Below are 14,148 nucleotides of genomic sequence, written 5' to 3' on the forward strand. Positions count from 1 at the left end.
TGTTGTGTTAAAACCAACAAAATGTAATAGTGGTACAAACTTTATTTTTTATATCATGCGAAGGTTTACTTGTGAAGGAGGAGCAGTCAAAGGAGTAGAAAAAAATTCCGGTACATGTGTCCAAACTTGATTTGTTATATCATGTAACAATATATAATAACATTATTCACGTTTACAACATCTAAATATGGCGAAAATATACATATTGCTCTCACAACAAAAAACAATGAAAGGAATGAAGTACCTGGGTTTGAGGAGATACATATTGTATGCTACTCACATTGCATTGATCTGCTATTTGATTACTTTGCTCTCCAAGAACCTCAACAGGGTCGCATCGCAATCTCCTTCTTGTACTCGCTTTCTTAAGAACCTTCTCAATAGGGTGGGTTTTTCTCCTAGACGGTGGTCTTCCCTTACTTCGAACTACCAACGGACTAAGAACTGCACTTTTCCTACCCTCCATGGAAGTAGGTGGATCAATTGGTTCGCTACATTGAGAATTGGTGCCAGGGTACTCTAGCTTCAACTGCTCTATTTGGCTGATCAATTTCACACAACTGCTTTCGGCCTTTGAAGCATTCGAACACAGTTCATAGAAGGAATTTTGGATCCTATCGTACCTTTCTACATCATGGTTGCTACTCGACTCATAATTATTTTTTACAAATGTGTATTTTCGCTTTATATCTTTCCTCCATCGATCCAAGATGTATTTTGATGGTACTGTACTTTTGCCTAGCAGAGCCAAGATACGAAGAGCGTGTCTGCATAATATGCCCCTAAACTCAAACAACTTGCAACTGCATTTAACATCCAGGGGATCTTGATCGACCAAAACACTGTACTTTGCATGTTTTATTAAGTTATGACTCACTCGAACCTCATCAGCTACTACGTACGTGTATCTTCCACCCACACATCCCAAATACGAGGTAGTCAAATATAGAAATCCACAAAATTCATCTTGTACTTCTTTGAACTTTGCAATTGTGTATACTTTTTGTTTGAAACTGCTCCTCAAGAGGATAGTGACTGATGCAAGGAGTCACATTATTAAATGAATTGAAGTCGGCAATGGCTTCATTCTCCACCTTCCTCCTAAGAGCTGAATCGTACTGATCAACAAATTGCTTTAGAGTGGTCTTTGAGTTAACGTAGTCATCGAAAAATGCAATCATGCTTTCACTCCGTTGTGTAGTTGACATTCCAGTCCAAAATGTGTCTCTAACGTAGGCCGGCACCCAAAAATGTCGGTCACTATATAGTGATCCCAACCTTGCATTCTCATGCAAATCATACATGTCGAGGAAATCAGACCAACTTTCTTCAAATTCATGCTCACTTAAAGAGTCATACACGCATTTCTGCAGTGCACTCTTAATCTCATCATATCGAGTATGTGACCCAAACTTCTCAGGAAGTTTTTTCATTATGTGCCACAAGCAGAAGCGATGCCTAGACGCTGGAAACATTCTAGCAATTGCAATTTGCATTGCCTTGTCTTGGTCTGTGATGATTGCACTTGGTGGTTGGTCCTTCATACACTTCAACCATGACTTAAACAATCACTCAAAGGTATGTGCATTCTCATTAGATATCAATCTGCACCCGAATAGGATTGACTGACCATGGTGATTCACACCCACAAACGGTGCAAAGGGCATCTTCTAGGCATCAGTCAGGTATGTTGTGTCAAATGTAATCACATCTCCAAATGATTCATACATAGCTCTACTTCTGGCGTCTGCCCAAAACACATTCTTTAATCTCATATCATGGTCCACGTCTATGGAAAAATAAAAATCTGGATTTTTTTTTTTTTTTGCATTTCTTGGAAGTAGTTACATAGAGCTTCAACGCCTCCAACCCCAAGACGAAGTTGTCTCGCTTTGTCAATATAATTTCGACACTCATTCTCCCCAAATGATAGTTTATCGTAACCCCCCGCCTCAACAACTAGAGACTTGAAATTCTTTGACATACGTATTCCTGCCTCGTCGTTTATTTCAAGTCTTTTAGCTACACGAGCATTAACCTTCTTAAAACATTTGAAATGTCTTGCCTTTCCTGGACTACAAATGTGTGTGTGCTCCAAGTTTACTTTAGTCAGGGTATATACACCTTCATCATTCATCGTCACATTAATCCTGGCCATATACCCTATTTTCTCCGTTTGTCTTGGCTTCAGAACATTAGCAGCCTTACTCTTTGATGTGCCTTCTCTCACACATACTAAGATAAACCATCTGACATTACCATCATCATCTTGTTTAGAATTTCGTTTACACACTCCAAATCCCTCATGCTTACCATATTTCATATAGTAAGACAAAACTTCTTCTGCAGATGAAAATGTCATTCCGACCTTAGGTTCATCGACTATTTCAGCACATTCTTGCTCATCATCAACTTCTACCTCGTCATACTCATTATCTACATGTTCCATATCAAAATCCATTGCAACTCTAGTGTTTGAATTACCTAAGAATATCCAACCACATTCAAATCAAGATATTAACTTGAATATTGAAAGAAATCATTTACAATCAAAAGGATATGACATAAACATGTATGATTTGTTTTTGTTGTAATTATTGACAATGGATTTTACATTAAAAACAGTACACTCAAGGGGACATTTTACTGATCAATTAGAGTACTTTAAGTTGGACCACTTTGTATGTACAAAAAGTGGAGAAACAAACAAAAAGTTGGACCACTCGGTATGCACAAAAAGTGGGGAAACAAACATTTTCATACAAGGTCCAAAATAATACAATAATAAACTGTATACGTCCAAAATTTTAAGGTTCAAAATCTAAGGTCCATTATTCAATACGTTCTGATTAAAAAAAAAAAAAACTTAATACATCCAAAACTGTATACATGAAGTTTGAACACACAAAAATCTAAGATGTAAAACTCTCCAAGACAAAAGGCTTAGCAGGACACGCCATTAAAAACAGCTTCTTTTTATTATTTAAGTCATAGTGGGTTTGTATTTTCAAACATATTTTATGATTTTAAGCACTGATTTTTTTTAATATTTGTAGATAAAAATCCTAATATTTGAATAAAAATAAAGAAAAGAATGAAAGAAAGATTACCGCTTGGAATAAGGGAAAAACGATGCTGGCTGGACTGTAAGTAGAGATCTATGCTGAAACTAAAGGGAGAAGGCGCCGAGACGGTGTACGCTGTAACGATACAGAAAGACAGGGATGAATGGTAGGGACGGGTTGGTCCTAGGTTCTTTTTGCTTTTTGACTTTTTTTTTTTTATTAAAATCACATGGGCTGAATGGCAGGTTTGAATTTTTTTTGATTTTGACTTTTTTTTTTTTTTGTTAAAATGACGTGGGACGCAGCTTTTTATTTCTGTTTTATTTTTTACATTTCTTTTATGAAACATGGCCTGCCAAGTCAACTATACATGTCATTCGGTAAAAATTTTCTGTGGCTATTTTATGTGGCCGTAGCAGCTCCCTTAAGAACTGGGTTCGAGGATGTCTTCACCATCAAGCAGCCAAAAAAGCAATTACAACTTTCTTTTTCTTTCTTTGCCTTTATTCTTCTCTGTAAAAGCCTATACTAAATAAGGATCCGGCATCAATATTTAAAGATCTAGAACATCGCAAGGATCCTGCTTTAATTCATTACGTATGAGTAAACAACTCAGTACTATAATTTGTAATTAGGATCTAAATAATGGCCTTTCAAAACGAAATAGTTTGGAATAGGGGTGATATTAGGGGTCTTTGGGAGTGCGTTCAACCCGCTCAATCCAGTGATTCACTGGATCTATAATTTTTTTTAGGACTAAACTTTTTTTTAGACTCAAATTATAATATAATATAATTATAAATTTTATTCAAAAAAATATAAATTCATTAGAGTTTTATTTTAGATTGTTTTGGCCTCCTAAGCCAACATTTATATAGGAGACCAAGGCAGTAAGTCCCACATTGCTTAAGAATGACTATTGTATTGCCTTGGCTTCCTATATAAAAGTTGGCCTAGGAGGCCAAGACAATTCATTAACTTGAATTCAAGTTTTTAACAAATTGTATATATTTATATACAATATATATTTATATAAATATAAAAAATAATTTTTTTATTTTATTTTTGGGACTGTGCGGAGCGGGGGGCAGGGCGGGGCCCCGCTGGGGTCAACCCGCCCCCCACCCCCACATGGGCAGTGCGGGGTAGCCCACCCGCCCATGCGGGGGCTGGGCGGACTGGGGTGGGGTAGCGGGGGGTGATATCTAGGACAGAAAGTTGGTCGGTCCGAACCGGAGAAACTGACCGGACCGATTAGGTCTGGTCCGGACAGAACCGAGACTGAGACCGGTTAGTCTTGATCCATGAAATAGAAGACTGAATGTTTTCGGTTCGGTCCCAGGGTGGACTTTTTCCACCCCAGACCAACCGAATAGTAAAATAAAATATATATATATTTTATATATATTATTTATATAATAATTGTATAAGTAATTATGTAATTTTCATCTAACTTATCATCAATTCATCATTCACTGATTATTAACATCTACATCTATGATCTAATTAAAGTTATAATTTATTAGTTAAATTTTTGTAAGATACCTAAGTTGCAACTTGCAAGTGAGTATAAAGCAATTACAAATATTAATATAATTAACTAATGTATGATATAAATATCAATTAACTAACCTATCACCAATTCACCATTAACTAATTACTAACATCTACATCTAATTGCTTAACTAATTGCTTAATCTTTGGTAAAGCTTCATGGAGAGAATGGAAGAAGATCAGTGGGATACTGGAAGTGTATGAGAGGGCATCAGGGCAAAAGCACAAAACAACTATCCTTTTTAGTCCTATAGTTGGTGCTGAGTTAAGGGCGGATATCATCAAGGATTGTGAGGCTAGAGTTCAAAATAATTGTGAGAGGTATCTTGGTATGCCAATCATGGTTGGCAGGTCAAGATATCATGCTTTTAGCAAAATCAAGGATCGGGTTTGGCAGAAGTTGAGCAATTGGAAAAACCAGTTTTTGTCTCCTTCAGGTAAAGAAGTGCTATTAAAGGCAGTTATTCAAGCTATCACAACGTATTATATGAGTGTTTTCAAATTGCCAAAGAAGTTATGTCAGGAGATTGCATCTCTTATGGCAAAATTCTAGTGGGGTTTTAAGCAGAAGGACAATAGAATTCAGTAGAGGAGTTGGAAAAAAATGGGTCTGTCTAAAGCTGAGGGAGGTTTGGGTTTTAGAGAGTTGGAAGCTTTTAATAAAGCTCTACTGGCTAAGCATTGTTGGAGAGTGGTAATGAATCCTCAATCTATAGCTGTAAGGATATTGAAAGAAAAATATTTTAGAAGATCTGAGATGTTGCATGCTTCTTTGGCATTTAAACCTTTTGCTATATGGAGGAGCCTGTGGGATTCACTTGAATTACTGAAAGAAGGTTTGGTGTGGAGGGTGGGGGATGGGAAGACCATAAAAATTTGGAAGGATAGGTGGATCCCTAAGGCTGTAACTTTCAGGATACAGTCTTCTGTGGATCTGTTACATGATGAGGCAAGAGTGGAGAAGTTGTTTGCAGGTGATGGAGGATGGAATGAGGAGCTACTGAGGCAAGTTTTAATGAAGATGAAGCTACTATAATATGTAGGCTACCTGTTAGCTTTTATGGACTTCCTGATAAACAGATATGGGCCTTTTCAAAGAGTGGTTTGTACCAATGTTTTTAATTTCGTACCGTACCGGCCGGTACAGCCGAAATTTTTCGTTTCGCCCGTCCGGCCGGTATAGGTACTAGATATATACCGTACCGGCCAAAATACCGGCCGTTTCGGCCTAAATTTCGGCCTGTACCGGCCTGTACCGGTCTATATTTCGACCGGTACCGGCCGATATTTCGGCCTGTGTTTTTTTTTTTTTTTTCGTTTTTTCAAACTACAAGTTTATTACCCTCAATTTAGATTAGACTATTTATAATTTATATGTATGTATGTATTTATATATAATTTATTCATATATAAACTATTATTTTAGAATATAATTGTTATATATATTTATATATATAATTTATTCATATATCGACTATCCCGAAACGGTACACGAAACGGTACCGGTACCGAAATATTTCGTTCCAGTGTCTTGACCGGTACGCCATCCGGTACGGTATTCAAAACATTGGTTTGTACAATGTTAAGAGTGCATATCATGCTGAGATGAAGAGAAGGAAAAGGGCGAATGAGGAGGCATCAGAAGAAGCTGAGGAGGCATGGAGAAATTTATGGAATCCGAACATTCCAAGGGTTGCAAAGGTTTTTGAGTGGAAGGCTAGTACTAATTGTCTACCAACAAAAAGGAACCTAATGAGAAGGAAAGTCATTAAAGAGGCTTCATGCCCAATTTGTAAGAGAATGGATGAGTCTGTGTGTCATGCTTTTATGGAGTTGTTGTGGTGCAAATGATGTATGGGCTTGTGAAAGGAGTCCAGTTCAGAAATGGTCTAACTGTGAAAGAGATATGTCCGAGCTTTGGTCAGAATGGAGTGCAAAGATGGCTAAAGAACATCTGGAAATAGTGGTTGTGGTTCTAAGAAATGTGTGGTTAAGAAGGAATGGGGTGGTCTTCAAAAATAGTTTTGTGGAGTCTTCTGGTGTGTTCAACCAAGTTGTTGAGTGTTTGCTAGATTTTCAGCAAGCTCAGTGCAGACAAGGTCCTGGTCAGAGACATGGGATTCAAATCAGTAGAGCCACTAGATGGAAAGCTCCTGTGGGGGAGACTGTTAAAGTAAATTGGGATACAGCATGGAGGGTGAAGGATTATAGATGTGGAATTGGGATTGTAATTAGAGACAGCTGTGGTGAAGTATTGGCTTCACTGTGTTGTCCAAAACAGAATGTTGTTGATCCTGTTGTGGCTGAATTATATGCAATGTGGAGGGCAATGAAGTTTTGTGAAGAATTAAAGTTCAGTCTGGTGCAACTGGAGGGAGATGTTCTATCTGTAGTTCAAGCAGTGAATAAAGAGGAAGCTTCGTGGGAATGGAATGGGCAACTAGTAGATGGACTGAAGAATGTGTTGAGGAACAGAATGCATTGGGTAGTCTTGCATGTGAATAAAGCCTATAATAGTGTTGCACATAGTCTTGCTAAAAGTGCTTTACATGTAACTGAAGAGATAGTGTGGATGGAGGACTATCCTCAAGAGATTAGGAAACTTGTAGAAGTTGATAAAAGTTGTAACTGAATTGATTCATGAATACAATATACAGTTTTACTTCAAAACAAAACATCTACATTTCATTAACGTTCTAGTTTATCAGATAAATTTTTGTAAAATACCAAATACAATTATTTATTAATCATATACAAAATGTAAGAACTAAAAAGTTTAATATATTGACAATTATCATAATACATTGACATACTCTAAGTAAGTAACAAATTAGCAATTAACATCATAAATATAATTAAAATTAATTATTTTTTTAATGTACAGTTTTACTTCAAAACAAAACATCTACATCTCATTAACGTTCTAGTTTATTAGATAAATTTTTGTAAAATACCAAATACAATTATTTATTAATCATACAAAATGTAAGAACTAAAAAGTTTAATATATTGACAATTATCATAATACATTGACATACTCTATGTTAGTAACAAATTAGCAATTAACATCATAAATATAATTAAAATTAATTATTTTTTTAATGAGTTAATTAAATAATCCACATTAAATAGTTTACTTAATTTTAATTTTACTAATTTAAATAATTTTTTTTATTAATTTGTGTGCCAAAAAGATAAAAGAATCACAAGCTTTAAAAATATCTCATTCAAGAATCAAGAAACAATGTTATTTACTATAAAATTAGACTTAAACGGCGCCATTTAAGTCCATTTAGGGAGCAAAATTGAAACGCAACTCAGTTTCTTTTTTAAATAAACCGTCTATTGAAACAATGTTGTTTGGGTCCAATTTAAATCCAAACAGCACCGTTTCAACAATACCTTTTATTCCACCCCAGCAAATCTCGATCCCTAATTCCCCATTTTAATTTTTCACTTATATGATCTCTCTTTCTCTTCTCTTCTAAAAAAACCCTAGCTCTTCGTCGCATCCCCCATCTCTCCATGACTTCATCACATACCCTCCCCTCTCCAACCCCTCCATCGCAACCCCTACCCTCTTCGAATCTCCAAGCCCTCCGTCGCAGACTCGCAGCCCCTGCCTTGCCCTGCCCTCTCCGAGTCTCCATCCCTTCCCCTAAGGTATGGACATATGGTTTCATCGTTTTGCAGACCAGCCTTAGCAAATATGATTATTCTTGATGAATTGCCCTTTAGGTTCGTTGAAAGAGAGGATTTCAAGAAGTTTATGTTTATAGTTTGCCCTAAGTGGGTTGGGATTCCATCTCATATTACGATTGCGAATGATTGTTTTAGTGTGTATATGAGGGAACAAAATAAGTTGAGAAGTGCTCTTTAAAGGCAAGGAATCTCCCTCATTACGGATACATGGATATCCGTGCAAAATCTCAATTATATGTGTTTCACTGCACACTTTATTGATGATGATTGCAATCTACACAAGATGATTCTTTATTTTTCTTTGGTTGAAAATCACAAGGGTGATACACTTGGTAGGGGTATAGAGATGTGCTGGAATGATGGGGGGAGACCAAAAGTACTTGCAATCACTTTGATAATGCAAGTTCTAATAACAGAGCAGTTTCTTATATGAAAAAAAATAAAGTATATGAGGGACACTATTTTGGAACATGAATTCTTACATGTTCGATGTTGTGTCCACATCTGAAATTTAATCATCCGTGAGGGGTTAAAAGAATTTGATGAGTCTATTGCAAAGGTAAGAGGTGTTGTGAAATACATTAAGTCATCCCCTCAAAGGTGTAGTACATTCAAGAAATATGTACAGTTGGAAGAGATTACTTGCAAAAGTCATGTTTGCCAAGATATACTGTCTAGGTGGAACTCCATCTATCTTATGTTAGAGAGGACTGAAAAATTTTGAAAAGTTCTTAAACGGTTGGAGGAAGAAGATTCGGGGTTCCTTAATAGTATTGGAGACGATGATGACAATGATGAAGATGGTGCGGTGAACATGAGAATGTCGAAAAAGTTAGGGCCTCCCCCAATAATATCGATTGGGAGAAGGTAAGGTTGTTTTTTAGGTTTCTTCAACTATTTCATGATGCAACTTTATGTTTCTCGAGGGATCAATATGTAACTTGCAACTCTTTTTTTCCGGAGTTAGTTACAATTCAAGATGCGATTGATATGGAGTATGAAAAAGGAAGCCCCATAGGGATTAATGGCCACAAATATGAATATGTTGTTGTATGTTGAGATTATTCTTGATCCTCAATACAAGATGCGATATCTTGATTTTACATTAGAATCAATACAAGTCCATGATATAACAAAAGCAGTTGATTTTAGTTGGAATGTAAAAAATACTTTAACCCTCATGTATGAGGCATGCGTTGAAAATGAAGAAGGAAACAGTTCTGGTCAACAATAACAGCACACATGTTCCCCACGTGAAGATGTAAATCATACAGTTAGTAGATTTGAGGATAGGAAGGCACAAAGATTGGTCATATTTAAGCAATGATTATAGTCAAAAAACTCTTAAGAAAGTAAGTCAGAGGTTGATAGATATCTAGTTGAAAGTTGTGAGGATCAAGATGCGAGTTTTGATATTCTAAATTGGTGGAAGGTCAATTCAGTTATATATCGCGTACTTTCAAAAGTTGCATGCGATCATTGCGATGTACTTGCAATACCGATATCTACAGTGGCTTCTGAATCTGCATTAGCACGGCGATTCGTGTACTTGATCATTTAAGAAGTAGTTTATCTCCGATGATAGTTGAGGGTCTCATTTGTGCACAGAATTGGCTTCGTTCTTCTTATACTCAATCAGCCTTAGAGCATTCACATTACATTCCCCATAAAATTTCCTATAATTTAGCTAAAAAGTACATTCCCTAAAAATTTTTTCTAAATTTTACTCATCTTTCAAAAACCTCCTGCATCTCATTCTCTATATTTAATCTATTATATTAAAATAATATTTTTTTATTTTTTATTTATTACTTTTTTTCTCTCACTTCTATTTACAAACCTAACTACTCAATATTTTTTCTTATATTTTGAACTTTTACTCTAGTGAATATTTTAAACAAAAATTTAAATTAATTTTTTGTGGATATGATAATATTTTTAAAATTAATTTTTTTATATTTTCATAATTAATTAAATTATTTTTAAAATTATTATTTAAAACTATAACAAATATGAGTATGAGAGAAAATGTAAATGATTAGAAAAAAGAATTTATTATGTATTAGAATAAAATATTGACAAAAAAAAATAGTTTAGGGGATGAATAGTGATTCCCTAGGGGGTGGATAATGATTCCCTATATTTGGAGAACCACTGTTCATCCCCTAAATCTTTTCCCTAAAATAGGGATTGGGATGTGAGGAGTATTTGGATCAAAAACCTAAAATAAACCTCAAATTATAGAGAAAGTAGTGTTTTGGGATATGGGATGTGAATGCTCTTAGGACTTTAATGGATAAGGTGGAGAATTTTGAGAAGTAGCGGAATATGTGTATGTAACAATTATAAATTTACTTCATTTATATCTTTTATGATTTATATGTTATGTAAATTTCTATAATTTGATTTGTTTAATCTTTTATGTATAGAACTTGTTGGTGAGGTTGAAAATTCTATGGAGACATCGAATACAATGCCTACACCCAATATAGATTAATGAGGTGAGAAGAATATACTTTTATACTATTATACTAGTGATTTTTATTATTAAACTAAGATATTTAATATTTTTTTGCTATGTTTTTGCAGTAAAGTTGTGAAGACTTGATGTTTTGGACTTGGAAAACTAAGACTTGGAGTTGGAGTTTTTTTGTATTACTATTCAGTCATTTATAATTTGTAATTTGTAATTTAAACTTAGATGCATAGATTATAATTTGTAAAGTTTGTTGTGTATTTTCTTTACTTTTTTTTTTGTAACTTTTTTTTTCTTTCATTTGGAGTTTGGATGGTTCGAGATTTTTAGTTTTATTAGTATTTTTTTATATTTTTTTTATTTATATTTTGGATGTTATTGAAATTTTGCATCTTCTTCTAGTTGTTTTTTCTATTTTTTGTATATTAAATTGTTAATAATAACTTAGGTTGAAAAGAGTATCCAAATCAGGACTTGGGTGAAAATTTGACTAATAAAATTAGTTGTGCTAAAATTGGAAAAGAGGCCTATTGGGGTAAGGGTTAGACCGACTACACCAACTGGACCGATTGGCAACGGTCCAATCTGGTCCTTGTGCTAATTCGGTCCGATTTAAGGTGAGAAAATCTTGGAACGAACTCCTTCGATCTGGTCGACAAAATCTCTTAGCGAGCAACCGGACTGGACCGAATTTAGCCCTACCAATAAACCACCAACCAGAGATATAGAGAGAGACCACGATGGCGACGATGATGATGTCATAAAATACTAAAACAAAGCCACTAAGAAAAGGGAGAGAAAGAAAGAGAGGCATTGGGAATGGTTTGAGGATTTTTCATTTTATAAAAAATCTAATATTAAAACGATGTCGTTTTATTAAGAGGCCGAACATGAGCGAACCTAAACCTAACTCGGGCCCCGTCTCAGCCTGAACTTTCAAGTGCAGGTGGGGGGGCTGCGCCCTGACATTTGACGGCCTGGGCGCCCAGCTGCCCAAGCGGGGAGCTGGTTGGTGGGGGCCGCGGGACCGGTGGCCCTAGTTCGGAAGCAACAAAATATAGCGTCGAAGATGGCTTTTTTTTTTCCATTGAGAGAAAAAGCTAAACAGTAGGCCAATCTGTAAAGGTCCAGTTAAAAAATATTTAAAAAAAGAAAGGAGGGAGAGGACAGTCGAAATGCAAAGGAAAACGAAAGGTGGTAATGATCATTTAGAAAATGAGGCAAGCGGAATAAAGGGTGTCCATTTGTCAGCAATCATGGCCTTCTAAAAGACAAAGCTGACCAAAAATTAAAAAGAAAAAGAGAGTCGTGTGGGGAGAGGGGGGGATGAAGCAAAGGATGATGACGAAAAGAGGGCACGCGCATTTTAGCACAAGTCCCTCTCTAGTGCGCAGCTTTGTGTCTCCAGAGGAACATGACCGCGGAGGAGGGAGATGAAGCTTTTGTTTGGACCTCAAAGGCTGTCGGCACTGGACGTGGCCAAGACCTGACCGTACCTGAGGTCGTCCTCGCTGAGGAACACAATCACTTGGTCACCACGCACGCAGGCCAGGTTTCTGTTCTGCTGCTACATATATAATGCATATATATATATATATATTAGATTGCTATGCAGACACTGACATGTAATGTGGAGCCCCAGAAGTCGAAGCGTGAAAAGTGAAACAAGTTGGTCCTCAGGCACCGAGATCAGCTAGCACAGCCTTCCACGAGCTACCTCCTGGATTAACCCAAAACCCAGTAAAAGCCACCCTGCAACTTCAAACACTCTTCTTCGATCAACTTCCATTTCTCGTTTCTTACGTCCAAAGTCGTTTAAGCCATTTAGTACTTTGTTTCTATATATAACAGTCTTAAGGATAATTTGTAATCATACTCTCAATAATTTTTACTTTTTTATAACAAAAAAAAAAAAAAAAAACTTGACTTTTACGTTCCATTTCTGAAAGCTGCTTCTGTATCTGATTAGATGAATCATGAACTAAACGGATAATAACTTTAGGTCTAGTTTATTTTTAGAAAATATTTTAACTAATTATTATAATTTTTTTAATTTTTAATATAAAATAAAATAAATAATTTAATTTTTTTAAATTTCAAAATAAAAAAAATAATAATAAATATATTCTTATAATTATTTATTCAACTTTTTAATTTTAATCTCAACTCATCTCATCTCATCTATAACAATAAACAAGACCTAAAAGATAAAAAAAAATAAAAAATTTTTATAATAATAGATAGAGATGTAATTCGTTAAATTTATTTAATTTTATAGCCTATATATTAAATTTTGTCGGTTTATAAATTTATTTATACGTAATCGAATTTTGAATCATATGTGCGGCTCCAAATAGGGAAAGGATACTGACAATGACATTACTAATCTTACTCATATTGGCCGGATTACCGATGACTATTATCTGCTATGTGATGGGAAATGGGTCTAATCATTACAAGAAAATTATTTATTTATGGTTAATTAATTCTAGTAAAATGATTATTTATAATTAAAATAAGTATATTTTAATTATAAATAGTCTTTTCGTTATAATTAAATGGTCATAAAAATCTATTTTTCTTGTAGTGAAACTAATTACACAAGAGTAGTGATAGGATTATTATTCTATTATTATCTATCTATTATTTAATTTTTTTTATTTTTTTATCATTTTTTTAAGTATATTTTTAAAATTATTTATTATTAAAAAAAATTAAAAAAATATGTAATTTTATTAATACTTATTTCCTTAATTATTAGATAAAATAACAAAAATAAAATATAAAAAAGTAGTAAATTAATAATAATAATGTAATAACGTATCATTATTCATTACACAATGAGCCGAGCATTTTCCCTTTTAAGAAAGATTGTTCACATGATTACCATGCTTTCTTCTCTGTTCTTTTATGCTTTCCCACCCTCTTTTGAGTTCTTTTTTTGCAAAACACTCTTATGATTTATTAAAAATCAAAACAATTATTAATAGTGTATTAGATTTTTTTTAAATGAAAAATAATATTTACAATCTTAAAGTATATAAATGCTGTATAATATTTATAAAAAATATAAATAAATATAAAATTTATATTAAAAAAATTAATTAATTAATAATAGATTGTATTTTTTTTTTAAAACGAGACGCTTCTGTGTATAGTATTATTTTTTTAAATTGGACCTAAATTATGCCACGTGGCAAACCAAACGTGGACCACTCTGCGATTCTGACAAACTTCAGTCACTATTTGACCAGACCTTTGCTATGATTAACGTCCAAGAAAACAATCCAAAACTACCAACCCCTTCCCCCCCTATATATCACTCCTCTCACCCCCGCCACCTCTCAAAAA

At 34.5% G+C, this 14,148-nt stretch overlaps 2 protein-coding genes across 2 annotated transcripts; one reads left to right on the forward strand and one right to left on the reverse strand.

Moving 5' to 3' along the window:
* Positions 1–1,670: 1,670 nt before the first annotated feature.
* On the reverse strand, positions 1,671–2,461 carry LOC109017929. The gene is made up of 2 exons (XM_019000116.1): positions 1,849–2,461; positions 1,671–1,747 (listed from the first exon to the last, which is right to left on the reverse strand). Exons 1-2 carry the CDS (start codon positions 2,459–2,461, stop codon positions 1,671–1,673), a joined length of 690 nt encoding a protein of 229 aa, XP_018855661.1.
* An 842-nt stretch (positions 2,462–3,303) lies between these two features.
* Positions 3,304–5,172, forward strand: LOC109017919. The gene is made up of 2 exons (XM_019000110.1): positions 3,304–3,310; positions 4,775–5,172. Exons 1-2 carry the CDS (start codon positions 3,304–3,306, stop codon positions 5,170–5,172), a joined length of 405 nt encoding a protein of 134 aa, XP_018855655.1.
* The last annotated feature ends 8,976 nt before the right edge of the window (positions 5,173–14,148 follow it).

The sequence above is a fragment of the Juglans regia genome, chromosome 11, assembly GCF_001411555.2.
Source record: "Juglans regia cultivar Chandler chromosome 11, Walnut 2.0, whole genome shotgun sequence".
In the NCBI taxonomy this organism is placed as follows: Eukaryota; Viridiplantae; Streptophyta; class Magnoliopsida; order Fagales; family Juglandaceae; genus Juglans; species Juglans regia.